This window comes from Anguilla rostrata, chromosome 3, assembly GCF_018555375.3.
Source record: "Anguilla rostrata isolate EN2019 chromosome 3, ASM1855537v3, whole genome shotgun sequence".
Lineage (NCBI taxonomy): Eukaryota > Metazoa > Chordata > Actinopteri > Anguilliformes > Anguillidae > Anguilla > Anguilla rostrata.
Window position 1 is genome coordinate 60967304 of NC_057935.1, and position 24350 is coordinate 60991653.

The window sequence follows — 24350 nt, forward strand, 5'->3', positions numbered from 1 at the left end:
GTGTGAGTGTTTGTGTGTGTATGTGTGTGTGCATGTGTGCATGTAAGTGTGTGTTTGTGTGTGTGATTGTGTGTGCATGTGAGTGTATGTGTGTGTGCATGTGTGTGTTTATGTGTGCATGTAAGTGTGTGTGTTTTTGCGTGTGCGTGCGTGTGTGTGTGTGAGCACGTAAGTGTGCATTACATTACAGGCATTTGGCAGATATTCTTATCCAGAGTGACTTTTTTTTTTGACATAGCATTTACATTGCATCCATTGCATCCAATGTGTCTCTGATACGTGAAGATGTATTCATTGGTTTGGAAGTAAGTGAAAGACTCACGGGGAACACAGGACCCAAACTTGTCGGGGAATTCAGACAGCAGGTCATCGTTCACGCGGTCCTTCGTCGGACCGAGGATGATGATCGGCCGCGCGTAATGCACTGGGGGGAGAGGGGGATTGAGAGAGAGAGAGAGAGAGAAAGATGGAGAAAGACAGAAAGAAGTTGGGAGAGGAATAAGACAGGGGGAAGGGAAAAAAAAAGAGGGAAAGAGGAGTTGAGAAATAGACACAGAGGGCAGATGAGGCAATGGAGAAAAAGGAGAGGAAGAAAAGGTTAATTGTAATTTTATGTCAATACGTTTTTTAATCCTAATGTAACCGGATAGAGCCTAGCTGTCCCCAGAGCCCAGAGGCACATCTGCTAATGTGAGGATAGCATTACTGAGGATGTGATTCTGAGCGCTGTAACAGACCTACTTTACTAAATCACTAACCACAGAGTGATTTGATCTGTGACAACAAAACAGCACCGAATTTGCTTCATACAAATCATTTTGACTCACATGTAGGACTCCATACATAATTGCATAACACTTAGACATGTAAACCTCCTACAGTGTGTGAATACAGCAGTACATCCAACAAGACTGACAAAATATGAATTAAAGCGGCCTCACCTTCCACTTGCGTGACCATCTCGTAGCTCTGTATGAAATCATCTCTCCCTAGAACCACAGAAAACATCTGAATTAATCACGTTTCAGAAGACATTCACAAGTCAGAGTTCAGTTAAACGCCAAAAAACATTTCCATATTGTGTCTCTTGATACGAGTCAAACTTAACACATCAAATGGTGTTTTTATACCTGGCACAGTTGTATTCACGCTGTGTTGTTTAAATATTATCCCCGAGTGAGCTGGGCACATACCGACACAGCAGTAGGTACTCTTTATTTAAATGTTCATAACACCATGCTCGGTTCATAATGTAATACTTTAATTTCAAACTGTGTTCAAAATGGTTTTATGCTTCCGCACTCCCATGAGTCACCATTGATTTTTTTTTCCTTGGGCACCACCAAAGTAACAAGTGCAAATGCAACATTAATGCTCATTTACTGTTGGGACACCATAATGGAACCCATTAGACATTTTGAAAAACACTGCAAAACATTCAAATGAGCATCTCTTAACGTCTCTTATGTGGAAAAGTGTGAACTGGGATAAGCTCCATTATCATGACAGATCAATTACAACTAGGGCCCTGCCTTTTCAGCCTGTTTTGCCTGAAATTCAGCCAAAATCCACATGTCTCTGTAGTCCCTGAAGTTAAATGCACGGTAAGGTAAATGGGTGTGATAAAGCCCCGATCAATTCGATTACTAGAGGCGTATCATAATGAGTTTGGTATAATCTGACACATGCATTAACTGAATTCATTATTCTAGGCAATTCCAATAGGATGGAAGTTTTCCAATATTTGTAAAACACAAAGATATAGGCTAGTAGATATTAGATAGTGGTTATTTTGCCAGTGTGTTCTTCATACCATAGCATTTGTGTCAAAAAAGATTTATTAGCTCAAGATGCTTAAGTTTAATGCCTAAATATAATCCAACAAAGGTTCTTTTAGTTCAAGTAGTTGTAAAAATCATATTATGTTACTGTTAAACAAAATATTTTCATATTATTCATAATTGGTATAATTTGTTATTTATCCAACTCATTAAGATGATTCAGAAAGCCTGAAATATACTCGTTTTGAAGATTTTTCAACAGGCGGGCTGATGTGCATGTAGAATCGCATGGAGGCTTGAATTACAAGCTAAAATATTCACGCTGTAGGAAATACAAGGCCATGATTTTATCACCATAGAAGTCTTTGCATTAATATGCATAATATGCAGGAAAAGACTCGCAGCTTCAGTCACAATTTAATGCTGCAGATGTGCGAAGCTAATTAATATGTATGAGCAAACATGCATTAGCATTGAAAACTAGCTGCAACAGTACAGCTTCATTTCTCCCACGGTGACGTCATCGGCTTCCATCACGTTATGAGCGTGACTTCATTATGGTGATTTATGAGCTCAGATTTTGACAATCTATTATAACACTAAAACTCAGTCCTGAGTAATTTCTATAGTGCTAAATGAACAATCTGCACAGTTTATTAACAGGTGAGCGGAGCCTATTTCCTGTGTGCCAGATTTACCTTGCGATCCTATGCTGTCTCGACTTCGGTCCTGTACAAGAAGAACACAGGCCGTTAGAAGAGGAGGAAGTGAGAATAATAAAGGAAGAGAGAAATAAAAACAAAAAGACTCACACACATACACACAACCCAAGCTGCGTTTCATCTCAATGTACACAATGAAAGTCTCAACTTTGATTATTGTAGACCATGCAGATAGTTACACATCAAAACTTACCCTGTCTTTCGTCTTCATTCGCGACCACTCCTTCCGCTCAACCCTGTGGAGGTAGGAGAGAGAAGGGAGGAAAGACTTAACATATTACAAAATTGACATTCTGGACCCACATTCTCATTTTTCAACTTGTTTCTGATGTTAATGGGAACTGTTGCTACACAGAAGGAAATGTTTTTTTTCTGGGCAGAAAATCTAGTACAGTAGGTTCCCAGATTCATGGTAGCACCAAACCTTTGAACAGAAAACATTATTTCAGTAAATGTACTGTTCTACCTAGATAAATAGCTGGTTATGTTTGTCAAAGCATGAAATCCTTTATTATTAGCTAGTTGGTCTAGCTATATAGCTAGTGCTACCTTATTTATCCATGAAAGTTATTTTCTTGTAGAAGAATATATCCCACATTTAATTAAAAAAAACTTTTTGATTATTAATGTAGTCTTACCTTTACTCAGTAAAAATCATTATACATTATTTGTAAATCCATTTCATGGATCAACAACAAGGCATATGAGACTGTGTTATTGGGTTTGTTATAAAGATTGTGATATCCAGAATCTGTGATATCCACATCAATAATTGCAACAACACACACTCGCTTGCGTCTTACTTCCTTGTATCAATGCATATCACAAATGCACAGCCCCAGTGATGAGACTGTAAAATAGCTGGGGACATCAAACTAAAAGCAGTGTATTTCAGATAACAGCTCCAGATTCATTTTTTACATGGTGTTAATGGTAATGCACAGTGAGACAGGCAGATGGACAAGAGCAGACACAGAGGGTGCTAGAGTGAGAGGGACAGACAGGGAGGTAGAGCAGACCCAGAGGGAGTCAGTGAGAGGGACAGACAGGGAGGTAGAGCAGACCCAGAGGGAGTCAGTGAGAGGGACAGACAGGGAGGTAGAGCAGACCCAGAGGGAGTCAGTGAGAGGGACAGGCAGGGAGGTAGAGCAGACCCAGAGGGAGTCAGTGAGAGGGACAGACAGGGAGGTAGAGCAGACCCAGAGGGAGTCAGTGAGAGGGACAGACAGGGAGGTAGAGCAGACCCAGAGGGAGTCAGTGAGAGGGACAGACAGGGAGGTAGAGCAGACCCAGAGGGAGTCAGTGAGGGGGACAGACAGGGAGGTAGAGCAGACCCAGAGGGAGTCAGTGAGGGGGACAGACAGGGAGGTAGAGCAGACCCAGAGGGAGTCAGTGAGAGGGACAGGCAGGCAGCTGACCTCCTCTTGCTGGGTATGAACCCGACCTCATCGCACTCGCCCTGGATGCTGACCCGTCGCGCCTGCCACCACTCCTCGTCCCCGCAGTCCAGCACGTGCAGCACCTCCCCAAAGCGGAAGCCCACCGCCTGACTCAGGAAGCCACAGTCTGCGGTCTTATCGTAGTCAAACAGGGCCCTGAGAGAGAGAGGGGGTGACAGGGAGGGAGTGTGTGTGTGTGTGTGAGAGAGAGAGAGTGAGAGAGAGAGAGTGTGTGTGTGTGTGTGTGTGAGAGAGAGAGTGGTGTGTGTGTGTGAGAGAGTGAGAGAGAGAGAGTGTGTGTGTGTGTGAGAGAGAGTGAGAGTGTGTGTGTGTGTGTGTGAGAGAGAGATATATGAGGGAGAGAGGAAGAGAAGAAATTTTCATGTCATTATACAAACTAAATTGGAGAAAGAGAAACAGAAGCTATGGGGGTTGACTTTCAGTGATATTTCAGTGATATTGCGTGTAGTGATGTGCAGTTGTGTTATTATGCAGTGAATCTTAGTTATGAAGTAAGTGAAGTACTGTGTATTTGTGTAGTACATTGTGGTACAATGGTGAGGTGCAGCTGTAGCTACATGGGCTGTGAGATATCTATATTTTGTGGCTTGAATGCGCAGTGTTGTGTAGTTGTGTAATGTTGTGTGGTTATGTTGTGTAGATAGTTAATGTATTTGCACTTTGTGCTATGTATATGTAGAGCAGGTACCTGATGTAGAAGCTCCTCTTGGCGTTGCTCCTCAGTGATGTGGTCCCAGAGCCCATACTGCTATTCATGAGCTGCTCCCGCAGATCGTGGATCTTCGCCTCAAAACGGCTATACTCTGAACACACACAACACACACCGTCATTATGTGCTCTTAAAAGGGCTATACTCTGAACACACAACACACACCGTCATTATGTGCTCTTAAAAGGGCTGTACTCTGAACACACAACACACACCGTCATTATGTGCTCTTAAAAGGGCTGTACTCTGAGCACACACAACACACACCGTCATTGCGTGCTCTTAAAAGGGCTGTATTCTGAACACACACAATACACACTGTTATGTTTTACATTACATCAATATTATCTGTACTCTGTGTTCAGTGTGTCTGTATTGCATTTTATTGTGTGTATAGTATATGCACTGTGAATTCAGCTTGTCTGTTTTGTGATTGTGTTTGTTTGTATTTTATTGTGTGTAAATTGTCTGTGCTGCATGCTCAGCTGGTCTGTATTGTGGAGTACTGGGCTGGTTTGTATTTTATTGTGTGTATATTGTCTGTACTGTATGTCCAGCTTGTCTGTGCTGTGCTGTATTGGACTGACCCTCGGGTCTGTACTGGGCGATGATGGTGACAGTTTGTCCGGCGTTCTTCAGTGCAGCAGCAGCCTGCTCATGTGTGGCATGCCGAAGGTCCACTCCATTAACCTGCAGAGACAGAGCGGGTCAGTGCACAGTCACAGAGAGAGAGAGAGAGAGAGAGAGAGAGAGAGAGAGAGGGAGAGAGAGAGAGAGAGGGGAGAGGAGATGAGGAGAGAGGGAGAGAGGAGAGAAGAGAGAAAGAGAGAGAGAGGACAGAGAGAGAGAGAGAGAGAGAGCAGGCACAGCAAGTAAGAGAGAGAGAGAGAGAGAGAGAGAGAGAGAGAGAGACAGAGCAGGTCAGCATACAGTCACAGTGAGAGAGAGCGAGAAAGAGAGATTGAAAGAGGAAGAACAGTGGACAGGACATCCTTGACTCATTTTTAACTCTAAGTACAGCCAGAGAGTCACACCCAGCCATACGATCAAGCCACACTGCAGAAGAGATAAATACTCATGAAAGTGACAATAAACTTAGATTTGACCAAAACTAAGACTCAATGTGTAGGTTTACAAATCTGTGTAACTAATCTTGAATATGGCCAGGAAATGCATCTTTTACAGCAGAATTTGACCGAGCTGTAACCAACATGAGATCACCACTATTCCAGCAATGCATATTATAAAAAGATCTCAATTCAGCAAAAAGCCTCCTCACTGTCAGAGACACAAATCTGGCACAAATCTGACCCAGACACAGATGCACCAGTCAAAATGGAGCCGTTAAAGAAGGTCAACGCAGGTGAACCTGGAACCCAATGCAAAACAGATTCAGTCATCACCGTGAGACAAGAGATGTGCTTCCTCCTCCTGCAATGCAGTAAATACACACAAGTTCTGCCAGCTTTCTATAAAAAAGCTCATCATGGCCAAACACTGAGACATCTACAGAAAGGGGGAAAAAGTACAGACTGTCTTCCAAACGGACATTTGCAGCAGTTGGCAGCACTATAACCGGCCTTATGCCACCTAAGAGATCACTGAGGCACTGAGCAATGGCATGAACTGGGGGATGCTGGCAAGAAGAAACAATTCAAATGATTAGGAGCCATTAAAAGGCATCTAAGTTGTTCTGCGAAACTTTGGTTGGATGAACAGGACAAGTCACTACCTCGTGAAGGCCACTGACTCAATGTGAGCTTGGCACGGTATGCTGAACTAAAAACTGATTCACATTATTTCAAGTGCCAAAAACCTATTATGAGAACTGGACATTGTAAGACACTAAGGGACAGGCCATTTTCAGAGAACAGCCTGAAGCTTACTGCCCTCAAAGAAATGTGTAAAAATGACAGCATTAGGGAATTGCGTGCCAATTACCAGCTTTTATATAACTTATATCATTTGGGTCGCTTTGGTAATTATCATAGTTGCAATAGTTACTGCTCCATTAAGTTCGAATGAACAATAATGGGTTGACCTTTTGTTATCATATGACTTCACTGCTAACTGCTATTAGCCACAATTTCATTTCCAATAAAGAACTTTGAAACGGAATTTGAGGAGAGTAAATCTACAGAGAGTGTCATGGAGAAAGTGAGAGATGGGGGAGGGGTCAACATTAAATTCACCTGACACCAGAGAGAGGTGGGGGGTGGGCAGGGTCAGAGAGTCAACAGGGGCATCATTTCCCACAGTCTAAATTGCATTCACGGCAACACCTCAGTTATGAATTTACGGCGGCGTGCTATTGGTGGACGCCACGTTGTGATTATTAATGTAGCGATGCAGACATGTCTCACGCCATGGTCACCATTCCTCATTAAAAAAAAGCCACTTCCGTGGACCGCGCGGTCATAAACCTGGGAAATACAGTGGTTGGCATGACCTTGGTTTAATTGGGACCGTAAATCAGCCGCACCAATTACGGAGCGAGCGTTTGGAACCGACCCCACAGCTGGTGTGGGGGCCTTTCTTTAATGACTCCGTGAGCGCCGCTGCGGAGATTGATGGGGTGATAGAAGGACAGGATGAAGGAGGGGGGGGGGAGCGATGTGGTAATGGAGATCGGAGGGGATGATGGAGCGTATGGGGGGGGGGGGAGGGGAAAGGAAGGGGATGGGGCCGAAGAAAAAGCACCAGTGTGTAGAAGTCGTACACACTGACACCTTTTTGTGCCAGGGAGGAGTTGGCTCAAATGCTAGTGAAAGTGGTTTTAAAAGTGGGAAAAAGCTAGGGAAAAGTTCCCAGTTCCGAACAGTGAGAAGGCGAGAGGGAGAGAAACAGAGAAAGAGAGAGGGAGGAGGGAGGGAGAGAGAGACAGACTTCAATTTCCCTTCATTAAAACATCACAGCTAAATCATTACACTAGAATAACATAAAAAATAAAAAAACAAACAAAAAACCCCACCGGATCAATACACACAGCATCAAACCAAAAACAACATAAACAATAAATAAAACCTGGTCAAAAATCATCAAGCACACCTCTGACCCCCCCCCCCCAATCATGGCAATGTGATCTCACAACCCCCCTCATCAGCCACACAAACTCAAACTGCACCCCAAATACACCATGTCTGTTTTTATTCCGTTTGTACTTTGTAGTATGCGGATTCAAACCACGGGAGCACTGAGATAACCCCGTTCAGTATGCTGACCCCCTGTTTTTGTTTCAAACCGTGAGAAGGAAAGAGGAGAGAGGGGGAGAGAGCGAGTGAGAGAGAGAGAGAGAGAGAGAGAGAGGGAGATTGCATGAGGTTGAAGACTCAATATGCTAAGGGGGGTGAAGATGATGGATGCTCGAAGACAGACAGACAGACAGACAGTCAGACATGATTCAGCTTTCAAACAGCTGGGTCTGCTGGGTCTGAGAAGGAAGATAGGCCCACAGGCCCAAGGGAAAAGTGATGGACACTGTTCTCATATTCTCATTATGAATAGATTCTTTTGTTTGAAAGGATCTATTCAAATATTTTCACTAAGTCCCAACTACTCCTTGTCAGCTGTTCCTCATTGTGAATCATCATATGTCCTGAAAAAGGCAAATCACATTCACCCCCACTGTGATTAATGTTTACAATATGCTTTCAGCTTGTGAATGTCTTCAGTCTTCAGGCTCATGTGGAAAAATAGCCTAAAACTCTCTTGCTTCTCCTTCAAGCTTCTCCCCAAAGGAATGACCAGCGACTCTGCTAAACTAATGTTCAAAGCAGCCAGTCCACTTTTCGCCAGACCCCATAAGTCAAACTGGGAGCAAGGGATTCTGGGAGTGGCTATATGGTGCAGCATTTGCACAGATTCAGGCGCACATGAGGAAATGAAACACAGCTGAGGTGATTGACCTGCAAACGGTTCACTGCTAATTATACCAGACCTTACATACTGGTAAACCGCCACACTTTTCACAGTATTAAAACTGACATTCTGTCTCATTGTTGAGCTGGACAAACGTAGCATAACCACAGAGGCGTCGGGCAGAAGAGATGAGAAAGGATCTGGGGAAAGGTAAATCGCAGAGGATGGAAGAGGAAGAAACAGACAGAGGGAGGGGTGTTGGAGGGGGTGTGATTTTGGAGAGACTCACGCTCAGTATCTGGTCGCCCTTGCGCAGTTCCCCGCTCAGGTCGGCCGGCCCCCCCGCCAGGATGAAGGAGATGAAGATGCCCTCGCCATCCTCACCGCCCACGATGTTGAAGCCCAGCCCCGTGGAGCCCCGGTGGATGAGAACCCTCCTGGGCTCCCTGCAGGAGACAGAGCCAGAGGGGCCAGAAAGGAGGGAGCAGGGGGAGAGAGGGAGAGAGGGAGGGTGCAAACAATAAGGAAGTGAGAAAAGAGGGATGAGGAGAGGGGAAGCAGCGGGACACAAGACACAATGAAAAGAGGGAAATGGGGAGAGGGGCGGGAGAGAGAGAGAGATGGGGAAATAGAGAATTTGTAGTTGTATCGTACAAAAAAATGAGGAACAGAACATTAAAAGGCTCTCCCCAACAACACTGTGGGTATAAATCAGTAAACAGAGAGGGACCTACCTTGGTATGTCATCATCTCCCATCATGCCCTTGGGGATGGGAGAATACCTGCGTGGGGAGGTGGGAGTGAGGGCTTGTGGGTATTCCGAGGTCAGGTAGTTGGGATGGCCCATCTCATTGTCCATGTGTGGAGAGTACGCTACGATGTGAAAGAGGGCTTTGTAAGACTAAATGGGGACATGGGGAATTTCCTGAGATTTTAAAACAAGGTACAATGCAATTCACTTTGATTCATTTGTAATTTTACTGGCAGGTCAAACAAAATCAGTGAAATACCCAAAAGGCTTACTGCAAAAACAACAAACTAAATGTATTTTTGTGTTATGTGTAACAATATATAACACAAAAATACATACCCTCATATACCATGCTCGCGAATAGATAAATGTATGTAACAGTATTTTATACATAGACCAAATGTGAAAAATGGCATTTAACAATCACATTAACAGGAGGAGCGATATGTGGCTAAATACTGGGCTTTTTTCTACATCTGTAATATTTCATACAGTACAATATTTATAATGAAGCACAAATAAAAGCACACACACACACACACACGCACACGCACACGCATGCAGGCACACACATGCGCAAATACACCCACACACACACACACGCACACACGGGGCTGGGAGGACTCACAGCTGGTGAGGTCGGGGGGGTTGTAGCTGTCGGTGGGGTACAGGGTGGTGGGCTTGGCCACCCTCAGGTACACCACCTCCGCCGTGTTCTTCAACGCCCCCACCGCATCCTCGTGCATCACGTCCTCCAGAGACACTGTGTTCACCTGGGAGCACGGGGGTGGAGAGGCACAGGACTTACACACCCAACCCAACATAATCCGGTTTGAGAGGACACTGCGTTAGTCAGATCCCCTTCCTGTTTATAAAGTCACACACATCCCCTTTTTTAAATCTAATAAGTTCTGACAGTTTATAAACAATATGGAATGAAACAAGTGGTGCACTATCAATGAGAAGCTATTTTCACTAAAAATTATATTATGCACTTTAATATCAAGGTCCTATTCCATATATATATCTGACATATTTTCAACAATATGAAAATATATTTGCATGAAGAGTCCCTTTATGTAAGATGTATATTTATTCATTGATTTCAGTGGTCTTCACATTCCAAAGGAATTGACTTGCTGCTATGTGCACGTGTTTGCATGTGTGTTCCCAATATGAACTGCAGAGGGCAGCATTGCAGCATAAGTGTTCAGGACCATTTTCACTCTAACTGCTATTCATCACTGCATACTTTCGATGGCCTGGCCATTCACTCTGGTTCCATTAAAAGCCAAGTGAAGGATTACAGACGTAGGTTCTATTTATGGGGTTTTTTTTTTGGATGTGATCGATTGAGAGCATGTGAGCATTCGTTTGTGTTAATGCCTGAGTGAACACAGGTGCTGGGAGTGTTTGTGCATGGGTGTATGTGTGCATGCCCGCTTGTTTGTGTATGTAGGCGGGTGGTGTCTCTGTACGCGTGTGTACGTGTTAAAGGTTGCCTGATCCAATTTGGATCAGTAGACTTCCTCCACGATGGCAAAGTGAATAAATTAATTTTCAAATGACAGCGACCCAAAACGCAAGCAGACCCAAACCGGAACAGACCCATAGACAACCAGATCCTGTACAGATTCAGATCAGACCTGGCGCAACCCAACCTGCGTGGGAAACGCAGCATAGCATGAGCCCACAGAAAATGTACAGCTTAACGCGAGCAGCCTACCTAGCCGACAAATAACTGGACATAATTTTAGACCGGCTAAACATTACACACTCTCAGCTGGTGCTGAATAATCACGTGGCATCAACGAAAACCTCGAAAACACGCGAGTCACAAGCAAATTAGGATGCTTTAGATTAGAAAGTGAATCAGACATGGCAGCCAAATCACCTTCACAACAGCGTTCAATAACAAATATACAGTATAATCAAGGTTTTAAAATGTTACAGGCTGCTACAATTTCCTGCATCAATTTTTCATCATTCTTTTCAACAATGACCGAAACACTACACATTGAGGAATTACCTGCTGACTTTCGCTTGCTTCCTGTCCTAATTTGCGTTTTATGTTGCAAAAGAGAAGTTCCATCTTGATTTAAGACCCTCTTTTTTATCACTATTCACAATCTCACTAATAACAGTTATATGAAGTGAGGTGTGTGGCAGTTTGTTGAGTTGAAATGAAATGATTTGGCTGACTGAAATAAGGAGACTGCCAAATGCTTTGTCTTTTGCAGAATAAAATGAGAAGCAGCCAGATCCTCACAGATTCTGTCCAGTATATCAGCTGTACAGTACCTACCCACCATCTGCAGCACATACCCTGGCCGTACAGTCACGCACCCAGACCGAAACAAGTCTTTATACCCGGCTCTCTGGTCAGGTCTCCAGTATTAGGGTGTACCTGTAGTGAGCGTGAGTGTGTGTGTGTGTGTGTGTGTGTGTGTGTGTGTGTGTTTGTGTATGTGTGTGTGTGTGTGTGTGTGTGTCTGCATGTGTATGTGTAAGTGTGTGTGTGTATGTGTGTGTTTGTGTGTGTGTTCGTGTGCTTGCGTGTGTGTTTGTGTGTGTATGTGTGTGTGTGTGTGTGTGTGTGTGTGTGTGTGTATGCGTAAGTGTGTGTGTGTGTGTGTGTATGTGTGTGTTTGTATGTGTGTTTGTGTGCTTGCGTAAGTGTGTGTTTGTGTGTGTGTGTGTGTGTGTGTGTGTGCGCGTGCGTGCGTGCGCTGACTCACAGCCAGTATTTTGTCTCCAATCTGTAGCCGCCCATCCTTGTGTGCGGCCCCGCCCTCGATGATCTTGGTGACGTAGATGCTGTTGTCTCCGGGTACGTGCTGGTTCCCAACGCCTCCAGCTATACTGAAGCCCAGGCCTGAGAGACAGACAGGCAGACAGACAGACAGACGGCGCTCTCTCAGTGCTCATCGGCGGTCTGGCAGACTTACAGTCAGTGAAAACAGAGAACAGAGCCTCGCGCAGTCACAGTGCCGCGCAGCCCCTCCCCCCGCGCTCACCTTTGGGGCCCTTGATCAGTTTGATCTCGGTGACTTTCTCCGCCGCGGGTTTTCGGCGCAGGACGTAGAGCCGGACGATGGCGCCGGCCTCCTTCAGCGCCTCCACGGCCAGGCTGTGCGTCACCTCCCGCACGTCCACGTCGTTCACAAACAGGATGCTGTCATTCACCCTGACGGACGGTGACAGAGGGAGGGGTTTAAAACGCAAGCCCGTGTGAATACAAATGAGCAGCAGGTTTTGAGCACATGCACTTTACACACAGAAAGCTTATTAATGGATACAGAGGCAAGTACACAGAGTTCCCATCTAAAACCTAAACCAATTTATCCCTTAAGTGAAGTAACCATTAAAATGAAAGATGGAAACAGTCCTTCAGGAAGCAGCAGTCAGGGAATGAGAGGAGTTGAGGGAGAAACAGCTTCATCACTAGAGATCTTGCATTCTTTCTTCATCCTTCAAACAACACACTGTGAGAATTTTAATATATATTTTTTTACCACAAATGCACAATTTCATGTTCTGAACATCAAATAGAGTACGTTCACCTCATAAGTATAATGTTTTTCCAAGTATGTTTCTGCTTATGAATAGTTTATTCTTTGAAGCAGAATATTTTATGGTTGCTCTTCTATACACAGACCCAGGCTTTAAGTGGATCAAAGCAGATTTTCCATCAGCAGATGTTTCACAAACACAGAGTAATCTATTGCCTTCTATGAGCACAAAATCAAGGTCTGATCTAGTGCGCGGATTAAGCTATTAAGAATTTTTACGGGTATCAGATAAACATCTAAAAAGCGCGTTTTCGGAAAGGGCCCGGTAGCCGCTGAGCAGGGGCCTGGCGCAGAACGCTGAACGCTGAACACTGAACACTGAACACTGAACACTGAACACTGAACGCTGGTCCCCAAACTTTTTCCTCACAGCTCCCGTTTAATTGTTCTCCCTGGAACGGCGGAGGAGGGGAGGCTGGGAGAGAGGTAAACAGAGGCTCAGCCTGAGCCCTTTGAAGAGCGGAGCTGAGGGCCGGTTATATTTAGCCCCGGCTGTTTATTCTCATGCGCTCCCTCTCTCCCTCTCTCTCTCTCTCCCTCTCTCCCTATCTCCCTCTCTCCCTCCCTCTCTCCCTCTCTCCCTCCCTCTCCCTCTCCCTCTCTCTCCCTCTCTCCCTCTCTCTCTCCCTCTCTCTCTCTGACCGGGCTGTGACTGTCGGCCTCTTCTCTGAAAGGGCCGGCCTGCGTTAACGCAGTCTGAAGTCTGGGGCGGGGGGGTTATCGGCGGCAGGGGCGGCACGTTTGCCCCCGTGGAGACGGGGGGGAAGGGCGGAGTCGCGGCGCGTCAGCGAGACGTCCATCCTCAGGTGACCACGGAACGGACGAGGGGAGGGGATGGAGGAGAAAGGGAGGGGGAGGCACACACGCGTCATTCTACACAGATGTTGTTGTTCATATTTGTTGTTTGTCGACTTTGTAATCTAAATGCTTTAGCAACATCATTTTGTGGACAACACAATGAATTACAATGACGACCACTAAATCAGCCACAGGTCCATCTGACTTTTAATCTGCTTCCGATACTTTCAGCAAACATTCACAGCACACTCCAGCTTCAGAAAAGTGTATCAACAGCTATATTTATGAACCAAAAATGGTACTACTCTTTGATGCACACAAGTCACCCAAAAATGCAGTCAATTCATGCATGTTCGACTTATGTTGTATTGAACAATGCATATAACTTTACAATAACTATACAGTACAATAGGGACAATGCAAGCAACGCCATTAAAAGGAATGGTATTTGCTGTAGAGAGAGAATGGGGAAAAGGAGAATTTAAGCAGAGAGGAAGGAGAAGTGGAATGAAGGTTTAATGCGAGGAAAGCAAGTCTGCCTTCCCTGTGTTCTCACCTCAGTGTCTGAAAGCCAGAACCTTCCAGCAGCAGCAGACACATCCAGTGAACTTCACCCAAGCACCTTAAAACCAACACCGCCCCCCCCCCCATACCAGCCACAAGTGCATTCTGAAAAAAGCTCCTTAATTATGAATATAAGAACCTGTTTAAAGAGCCTGAGCTCTTATCATTAAGTTCAGAATCAGTTTACAGAGTCAGAGCTGTCGCCAGGTTTGGGGATAAAGTTGGGTAATTAGGGGGAATTGTGACTGTGTACTGCACAGTGCAGATGCTCCACTGCCTGAGGCTGCAGAGCTAGCCCAGCTTCCAGTGCACAGACGCAGGTGTGTACTGGAGGGGTGTCAGTCAGATCCAGCTGGGAAACACGCTGTACCTTTTCTGTATTAACTCCTTGATTTTAATCAACACAGTCATACGGTCACCTTGATATTTATGTCATTATCTGTCCAATTATTTCTGCTTATATTCTGTGTATATTTAGCCATGGACAAAGTAATGACTAAATACTGAAAAAGTTGTATTACTAAATATTTTGAGATCTATATACCTGCAAATGCAAAAAATTCAACAAACTACAGTAAGTTAGATACTGCCGTTGTTGAAACCAGAACATAATGTAAGTGTGACTGGACAGTTGACCGGAGCAAATTTTTGGTGCAAAATTACAGAGAAAAAAGCTGTCGGCCAGTGAAGAGGTCAGTGGCTGAACGTGTGTATGACAGTACTGGCAAGCTCCCATGTTGGACAGGGTTGAGAGGATTCCTTGTGCAATTCTATACTAATTATCAATGTATGACAGAGCAAGGGTTTATAATATGGACGCTAATATTAACATTCATACAAGTAGCTCCATAATGTATAATCATGAAAAATCGGGTACCAGTTCTGTTGTTGTGTGATGGCAGTTTCCTCAAGCATTATTTCCAATATTTTGGAATCCAATATTTTGAGTCCCTGGACTTACATTTTAATAGCCAGCACAACAACAGAACAGGGAAGACCAGTATAACACTTAATCAAAATGAATTCTGCAGTCAATGTAAAGTTTTCCTCCAGCAGACGTATGAAGGAGAGGAGGTGCTGTGACATACCTGAGTCTGCCATCCTGGGCGGCCGCGCCCCCAGGAATGATTTTGGTGATGAAGATGCTGGGATCATCACCCACGTGGGGGTTATCTGTCCCTCCAGCAATGCTGAAGCCCAGACCTGAGTTCCCCTGCGTGTGCAGGCACACATACAACACACACACGCATCCACACACACACACACACGCACGGACGCACGCACGCAAGCAGACACACATGCATGAGCGCAGACACACAAAACATAAAACAGAAAGTGAGAGACAGATAAATGTGCTAATTTAGCTCCTGTTCACACATTAGTACTCACTGGGGTCATACATGGAGTGTCAGCAGTGACTGCATCAGGTCATGGTGTGTAAATGAAGTGGTTGTAATGGAGGGCAAAAGAAAGCCTGTTGAGTCACGTCTATATGATGCAACTGCTCAGTTCAGAGTGTTTGTTCATGGTGTAATATATACACATATTGATATTGTATACAGGGTCTATTTACTGTCATTCCAGTGCAAAAACCAATTATGTATCATGCAGTTTTAATTCAAATTCCAATTAAATTCTGAACGAACCCAAAACCTAATGTGTGGTGATGTCATAATCCAGCAAGCATGGAGCCTGCATCATGGGTATTAGACATCAAGTGAATGGAGAGATCATATTATATTAGCCAATAGCAGCTGAACACATTGCTTTAAACTCAGACAGACCCTGGCTGAAGTATGTGCCTGATGGTCAGCCACGAAAAAAAACATTTTACTAGTCTGGGATTGAGGTGCTGCACACTGATCCAGGGTCAGACAACCACTATGAACCTTGATCCTGTATCTATCAGTGCTAGGGTTGCCAAAACAGCAGGTAACACCGTACAAGGTCTAAGGAACATTAAGCGAATGTTAAGCACTCATCCGTGGCGAAGATCAATGAGAAACATTTGAAAAAAGCATTTTGGCAGAGACTCTCTTTCTCACGAATACATATTCTGGTAGTAGTCATCACAAAGTAGAGATGTCAAATTTAAAAGGTATTCTGTAATGTATTATGGGGAGGGCGGGAGCAGTCATGGTATCGTATCATTTTACAGGGAACTGAAGTACTAGTGTTTTGTTCTCTCCACAAGCAGAGCAGAGTACAGCTAAATTTAGCAGGTAAGGTGTCATTCATTTTAAATCCAGTAATAGCACACGTAGGTTTGTTCTAAAAGAAAAAAAAGTCCAATTGCATAATCATACATGATCTATAAAAAAAATTTTCATTTGGGAGACTGAAATAAATTCTGAATAAATGATCTGAAACAAAGAGAATTCTTTCATGTTAAACCCAGATATCTGGGGGATTTGAAACTACAAGAAAAGCCAAATATGGATTAAATAAGCCATGAAACAATAAACTGAAGCTGCGAAACCTCCAACGTTCCAAGATCTGCATACTAGATGGCAATCGTTTTCAATGAGATGCAAACTTTTCTTCACCGCATTGACAACATTTCAACAACTGATTTTATCAAAGCTTGTTCACTTCCTGTGCAAGCTGCTTTGGTGTTATTTATTTGCATTTCCCCCAGTACTAGCCATTACAAAGCCCGCAGGTTGTCAAAAACATTTCTAAGTGTCTAAAATATCTTAATTGCACACAAAAACTGTCAATCAAAGTGGGCAAATCAAAACCACACACCAGAACTGAAATTATATTTTAAAAAGCTCCACAAAGTGAACTAGTGAATTGGCAGAAATAAGCATAAAAGTAAAATGCCAAACCTCTTACAGAATGAGAATCACGGAATTATATCACATTGTTATCTTTTTTTTTCCTTTATTCATTCAGGAATGAGCCACATTGAAATGTCATCTTTTTCAAGAAGGGGCTGGCTAAGAATGCCGCACACAAATATAAAAAGTAGAACCAGCAGTTGGAGTTGAATTTTATACTTGATCACTTACTTCCCTAGTAACAATAAAATTGTTTCGTGAAGAAGTCAAATCACTTTCTTGTTCTATACTAGCATGAAATAGGGGATGGCACCCATGGAGGTGGTAAGCTAGGTTTGAAGTATTGCTTTCTTTAGCCATGATGTTTTATCAGCATTAAAAAGCAGTCTATTGACTCGATAACAGGCAAACAAATTGTTTTTGTATTGAGTATTACTTGTGTTATCTTTAGTACGACTGTCATCTGGGAACTTGATGCACGGTAGAGGTAAGCATTATTCTGATACATTATTGAAGCTGCTTCCCCACAGGCGCTGAAATTTCGATCAATATTTGTGTTCCATCATTTTGGCGCTTTCATCAGGAGCATAAGCAAATGAGAAGAAGTCAGAAAAATCTCACCCTCTCCAATGTGATCTCTTCATACTCCACTTCTCCATCTGTACCATTCACCTGAGAGAGAAGAGAAAGATGATGAGGCGGAGAAAGAATGGAATGAAATGAAGGAGTGGGCGAGAGAACAAAAGCAAAAACGAGAAAAAGTGAGAAAGGAAGAAAGAGTACGAGTCAGAGTGTTGGAAAAAGAGTAAAGGAAAAATTGGAGATGGAGAAAGAAATGAAGAGAGATGAAACACCATCATTAGCACAGGGGTCCTTCTGAATTTTTCCCCACTGGGGAGTGTGGGATAGAGGAGGACACAGAACCAGACACCATATAAACAGCTCCCTGGAGCACTGACCCCACACAAACACACACACACACACTCTAACATATATAAACAGTCCTGACCAGCACAGTGCATGGAAAATCCCGCGTTGGTCATGTGACACACAGCACGGCCGCTGGCGCAGAGAGCCCTCCTGCCTGCTTAGGAGTTACGACACGCCAGCGCCAAACGTATACCGCACATACACGTATATACTACAGCACATATACCCATATACAGCTCTTATACTCTACTGAACACCACTGAGAAGGGCCACCACGGAGGAGCAGAGAGACCTCACGCTTCAGACTGAGAGAGAGAGAGAGACAGAGAGAGAGGGAGAGTGAGACAGAGAGAGAAGAAGAGAAAGGAAGAGAGAGACAGAGAGAGTAAAAGAGAGGGAAAGCTAGAGAGAGTGAGAGAGAAAAAGAGAGAGGGAGAGATAGATAGAGAGAGAGAGAGGGAGAGAGAAAGAGAGAAAACAGGGCACAGTGACAGAGAATGAGAATGCTGGTTCTGCAGCTTCAGACACCTGGATGAAGGGATGTGACAGACAGAAAGACAGATGGTTAAATAAATGGAGAGCAAAATAAATGGATAGAGGTCCCCGCTGATGGAGCAGGGAAAAATGAACGAGAGGAAATGATGGACATCACAATCAGAAGGTGGGATGCAATGGAAGAGAGAAAGGCACAGGTGGAGAGTTAGAACACAAGAAGGCAGAGCAGCATGAAGGCAGATAAAGAGGAAAAAGAAGTGAATGAGGAAATGAAAAGCAGAGGAGACAGACAGACAGATGAGGGTTGGAGGGACAGATCATAAAAGGGGGAGGATGATGAAAAATGGAAAGAGAAAGAAAGAAAAATTAGAAAATACAGAGACAAAGAAAGAAAAAGTGGAGAGACAGAACAAAAAAAGGGGAGACAGAGAGAAAGAGCCAGAAAAGAGAGAAAAGAGAAATATATTCCTTACGTAGGGGGAGCCATCAAGTGTCTCAGTGTTAACAACCACAGGAGGGGAGTTGGCCTACAGAGAGAGACACAATAAAGAGAAAATAAACAAAAAACGCTAAATGAAGAGAAGAGAAGAGGAGCGGGGAGGGAGGAGGGAGGGAAACGCATTCCCTGTGACCCAGGCAGAGCACTTCTGCAGCGCGACTGCGTGGGACTGACAGCTCAGCACACACACACACACACACACACACACACACATACGCACACAACACTGAGCTCCACCAGGATCTCCCCGGACACAGGCGGAGGCCGACCCGCACACCCACCCACACTCAATTAGCCACGTACGGCCCCTCAGGCAGTGAGACCCCCCCCAACCCCCCCACCCACTCACTCGCTCACTCCTTAATTTATTCATTCACCCTCACCAACCCAGTCACCCGCTCACAGATTCACTCAGCTCCCACCCACCCACGCGCTCAACACTCAATCATTTACCTGCACAATGACCCGCTACGCAGTCCCCTCACGCTCACGCGCGCATCACACTCAGTCTACGCCTTAACAATGCTTAGATGTCACCGTTGTCTATGGTAACCAACGTGTGTGTGTGCATAGGCGTTGCTTAAACTTGAACCTTAGTTGAACAGGATTCACACCATGTTCAAGGGTAAAAGGACACTTTTATTTCATCGGGGAAATACGCCTACAGCCTGCTGGTTGACAGCCACAGTTCAGTGTCCACATGTCCACACTACTGCCCCAAATACCACCAACATCTTGCTGTAGCCCAAGACAAACACATTCCCACTCAGGGTAACTGTGAGACTGTGGGGGCCAGCAATTACAGATTGTCGACTGAGGTGAAAGCATAATGACACACAACAGGACCAGATACACGAAAAAAAAACTTTCCACATGCGCCCATTTCTCTTTAAGTCTACGATGAAAACACACTGAAGCTACAAATAGTTACATGCCCCCATTGTCCGCATTACAGCACAAGTCACTGTAGTCCTTGAAGGCTGTGGAAGTAATGTCTTATTAAAATCTGCAAGCCTAGAGAGTTACCTCGGTAAGCCAATGAGGGGTGCGTTCACCTTACAGCTACCTCTGTTTCCAGCCAAGCCATTTCTCACTTGCATGCCACTGGGATGTGTGCAAGTCACCACGCTTAGTTCCACCCATTACACTCCAGTATATATTGTGCTAATTTCACATTAAATGCAAACCATATTAGACTAACTTTGTACCTTTAAGGTAGCAAAACTGATGAAAGTTTGGAAGCGTTACATGCACTGCAGAAAATATGGATCCTCTCAGATAGGTTTTGTGATATAATTCGCAGCCATTCATTATGTGAGAAAAGTACCTTTCAGAAACCGGTGGCTTACTAGCATGTATTACATTTGCAGCGCTGAATTAAATTAACCCAGAACAGTCACAGAAAAGCGAGAGAACAATTATACAGGGAGAGAACTATCTGGGGAGACGGAGCAAATAGTCCCTTTTTCGACGTGTCGGTGAGGAAAAGTATTAATTAATTCCTAATTATCAACACAATTTAGACTGATGAGATTCCTGCCCTGCCACAACACCTTCATAACCAATCATTTGAAACCCTGGTGAGCGCTTGTACGCTTACTCACGTCTGCCAGAAATTCACGTATGCAACAAAACCAACAGCTGACACTCGCTAAGTGAAGTCAACCCTCAAATCAGAATTCAATTAGCAGCTCAGTCAAACCTAATTAACTGAGATGGCAGCTGGACTGGAAAAGAGTACGTGCTGTCAGCCTCCAAGACCTGGCTATTAATAACAGACATCAGAGCCCACTCTCTATCTACTGCATTGACATTGGCAATCAGATCACTATATTCCACTGTACTGATTAAACAAGAGACTAATTACATTCCATTGTGCTGATATTACAGGCCATTGAAATTATATTTAACTTGCATTGATGTAACTTGCACTGGTCACACATAATCTACTGTACTTCCATCCCAGAGTAGTTATTATATCCTGTGACACCAAAATACTGTATCAGACCAGTTACATTATGTTCTACTGCACTGCAATTATGGACCAGACCTTACGACAGAGAATGCAGACATGGCACACTTGATTGAACAGATGATTTCAGCAAATACTGGTTACATATGTCGAGTCACAGATACCAGCTGTCACCTGTCCTCGGCAGGACTGTGTGACCGTGTGAATTTAGAGACTTCGGGAGAAACTGATTTGGGAGATATTCGGGAACAGCTATTCAGAGACAGTAATAAATTCCACTCTGAAATGTACCTGAAAAGTACCACAGGCACAGGAGATATGGTAGGCACACATGCACAGGAAGTATTGCACTGACACTTCTACCTCCCAATTACAAGACCAGACTTTTTAATGAATTCGCAGAGGAGAGGATGATACAAGTTTTCTAGCTGCTTGGTATTATTTCATTAATATCTTCTGTTATTGAACCTGTTAATCTGCAAATTAAACATTGTTCATCAGTTTTACAGTGTGCCTTGTGTACAGAGTCACAAATTCTGAAGATTACCACATGTGATAAAGGAGACGGGTAATTCATAAACAATTACCGTATTCATATATAAGAGTTATATCCAGTGTCCAGTGTCCTGTTCTGTACAAGGGTGAAACAGCAATATGGACAACAAGCCAGGGGAGTATTCAAATGATCTTTTGCATGATGTACAGGTTTACGTTAATCAAATATCCATATGTTGAGCAGAAGAGTAAATATTACACTACCCCTAGACTGTTATATAACATATCTGGACCAATAACCAGTCTAACCCCGTTATTATACTGCACTGATATTACAGCCTAAGCTCAACTAGGCTGAATAATAAAGACATAGCTGGTCCATACATTATTTATCGTTATGCATATTGCAGTCTCTCTCAGTCATTATTTGCATATCACTGAACGTATATCCAGGCCACTGCTTCACAGTCTTGACAGCGAATACCAGCCACCACTATTTTGCACATTATGCCAAACTGTACTATCCGTTTCGACACCCACCCCCTTCTCTCTCTATCTATCGCTCTCTTATTCAATCTATCTCTCTCTCTCTCTCTCTCAAGTGCTGCCAGTCGGTACCGGCTCTTTCTCTTCCTTAAGCCCTTCTTTCCACCGTTCCTTTTGCCACAGATCAAAGCACACAGGCTCTCGTGCCATCTTTCTCCCTTTCTTTCTGTCTCCCCCTCACCGTCTCCAGCTCTTTTTTCTTTCTCGGCCTTCTCCATCCCCCTCTCTCTCTTCTGAAGGCCAGATGGTCCTCCCAGCACGGCCTTGACCGTTTGCAGACTGTTAGCCTCCCTCGATCTCTCGGTCGAAATTAAAATCCGAAGCACTTTATTGGCCTGACCGTTTTCAGCTTGGCCCAGGAACCTTCGGAAGATTCCGAGTTTCTCAGGATAGCTGACGACCGACCCATCTCTCCAGGTGTCCCTCAAACGCCCTCTATATTGGCAGGACATCTGAAGCGCATTACGCCAGCGATAACATAAAGAGCGGTAATGCAGAGAGAGTGAAATTAGCTCGGCATTCCTGCAGAAATCACCGCACTGCCATCACAGCCAATGTCTGCTCACAGCACACCACGTTCACATGAACAATCACATCTACGCATAAGCACAGCAAGCACTCACAGCAACAGTCACAGCATCAATCACCATAGCACACAGCAGCACCACATCACACAGCCACACAGCACACAGCAATAGTTAATTCAGCACACAGCGAACACATCCTCACAGCAGAGATAACAAATAGGAAATGCCAAGACATGCAATGTATGCTCATCCTGTACACTACGCACACGTACCTGCACTAATGCAAACAGCACAATTTTTGACAAACATCACACAGAAACTACATACAACCCCAGGCCTTGCATATACACTCTTTATAAGATGACAAAGTATGGTTCTCTTTGAAAATTAACAATCCCCCCCCAGCCCAGTCTCCCCATCTTTCCCCACAGCAATCTGCCTTCGCACTGTCTGTGGACAGAACAGAGATGTCCAGGATCCTCCCCCCCCCCCCCCCCCCGCCTGCCAGTGCTAAAGACAAGATACGGCAGTGTAACTTCCCAGACATGTACAGTAAATTGAGGAACTGTGTATGTGGGAACAGATCATAGGAACGGCTTTAACATTGCTGCATACTTCAAAATGTTTAGTTATCAACCTGAAACAAAACACGGTAATGAGACAATGCAAAAAAAAAAACTACAAAAAAAAAATAAACTACTTTGGCTGTAAAACAAATGTAACTTTTTTATCCTTAGAAGTGCACAGCATCAAGTCCGTGTAAAGGCCTGTACCGCACACAGCGTAACAATAATAAGCGCAGAGAGAGCGGCGAGCGCCGTCCCCCTGACGGGTTAGCCCGCCCGGCCGCCTCGCAGCTGCAGATGAGCGCTCCCGCCCAAGAGCGGGCGGAGGCAGGGTCGCGCCGCCTGACACGTCAGGGACGTCACCCGGCTCTGAGACGCCGTCTCATCGGTTTCGCGTATCCCTCCCCGCCCCCGGGACCGCTACTGAACGAGGGATGAGCGAACGAAAGAGGACAGGAGGGGAAAGCAGTCGCTGCTTCAGCTACACATCGGCGTTGATGCTGTGTGACAAGCGCATGCATTTACTCACACACAGAGAAACAGAGAGAGAGAGAGAGAGGGGGGGGAGAGGAAGGAAGAGGAACCTCATTAGATATTGTTTGAATTACATATATAATCCAAATTGTACAATGTTTTATTACAATTTGTAACTGCTGTTTTAAATCTTTGTAACCTATGCCTGAGCAATGCAAGTGCTTGTACGTGCCATGCAAACAAAGCACGTTGAATTGAATTCAAGACTAGACCTGCATGAGAGAGCCAGAGAAAGAGAGGGATGATAAGGAATGGGGGACAGATATAAATGAAAACATGGATGGAAAGAGTAGGAGGGGAGAGAGAGTGAAGAGGGAGAGAGCGAGCGCGGAGGCGAGCGACGGAGAGGGGGAGTGATTGAACTGTAGAGCTCTGCTCATCAACAGATTGTCACCCATACAGTCACAGTAGCATCAGCTCACACCCAACAGCCCCCCGCCCACCTCCGTCCCCCCAGCCCAAATACCACATCCTGCCCCTGGCCTTCTCGTCACGCCCCGGCGACTAATCGCCTTCAACAGTCCGGCCCTATCGATGGCCGGGCGGCGCGGCGCGCACCTTCTCTCTCCGATTCCCGCTAGCGCTGACGCTAACGCTACGCCGCGCTACCGCGGCGACGCACACCACAGCGCGCTGGAGGACCGCGGCCAGGGGAGCGCGAGGGAACGGACGCGTCCAGGGGCGCTCTGGCAGGCGCGCGGCGCTCCGCACAATTACAGCCCTCCGCTGCGCGCGGAATCAGACAGAGCGCAAAGAGGGAGGCAGCGGGTGCGGGGGGGTTGGGGGTC

The 24350-nt window shown here is 44.9% G+C and overlaps 1 protein-coding gene across 12 annotated transcripts in view; it reads right to left on the reverse strand.

Annotated features, from left to right (window-relative positions):
- dlg4b (discs, large homolog 4b (Drosophila)) overlaps nucleotides 1-24350 on the reverse strand; it is a 131014-nt gene that overhangs the window by 5569 nt on the left and 101095 nt on the right. For 9 of the 12 annotated variants that reach the window (XM_064329041.1, XM_064329040.1, XM_064329039.1 and 6 more), the window contains 15 exons: nucleotides 18897-18950; nucleotides 17620-17670; nucleotides 15304-15428; nucleotides 12299-12468; nucleotides 12020-12156; nucleotides 9910-10054; nucleotides 9265-9403; nucleotides 8820-8976; nucleotides 5260-5362; nucleotides 4652-4766; nucleotides 3922-4098; nucleotides 2697-2739; nucleotides 2480-2510; nucleotides 942-989; nucleotides 323-424 (listed from right to left, as the gene is read on the reverse strand). In XM_064329041.1, the coding sequence (XP_064185111.1) occupies nucleotides 323-424; nucleotides 942-989; nucleotides 2480-2510; nucleotides 2697-2739; nucleotides 3922-4098; nucleotides 4652-4766; nucleotides 5260-5362; nucleotides 8820-8976; nucleotides 9265-9403; nucleotides 9910-10054; nucleotides 12020-12156; nucleotides 12299-12468; nucleotides 15304-15428; nucleotides 17620-17670; nucleotides 18897-18950 (1597 nt within the window). The remainder of the gene's footprint in view (nucleotides 1-322; nucleotides 425-941; nucleotides 990-2479; nucleotides 2511-2696; nucleotides 2740-3921; nucleotides 4099-4651; nucleotides 4767-5259; nucleotides 5363-8819; nucleotides 8977-9264; nucleotides 9404-9909; nucleotides 10055-12019; nucleotides 12157-12298; nucleotides 12469-15303; nucleotides 15429-17619; nucleotides 17671-18896; nucleotides 18951-24350) is intronic. The other 3 variants (XM_064329046.1, XM_064329042.1, XM_064329052.1) reach the window with 1 other exon arrangement.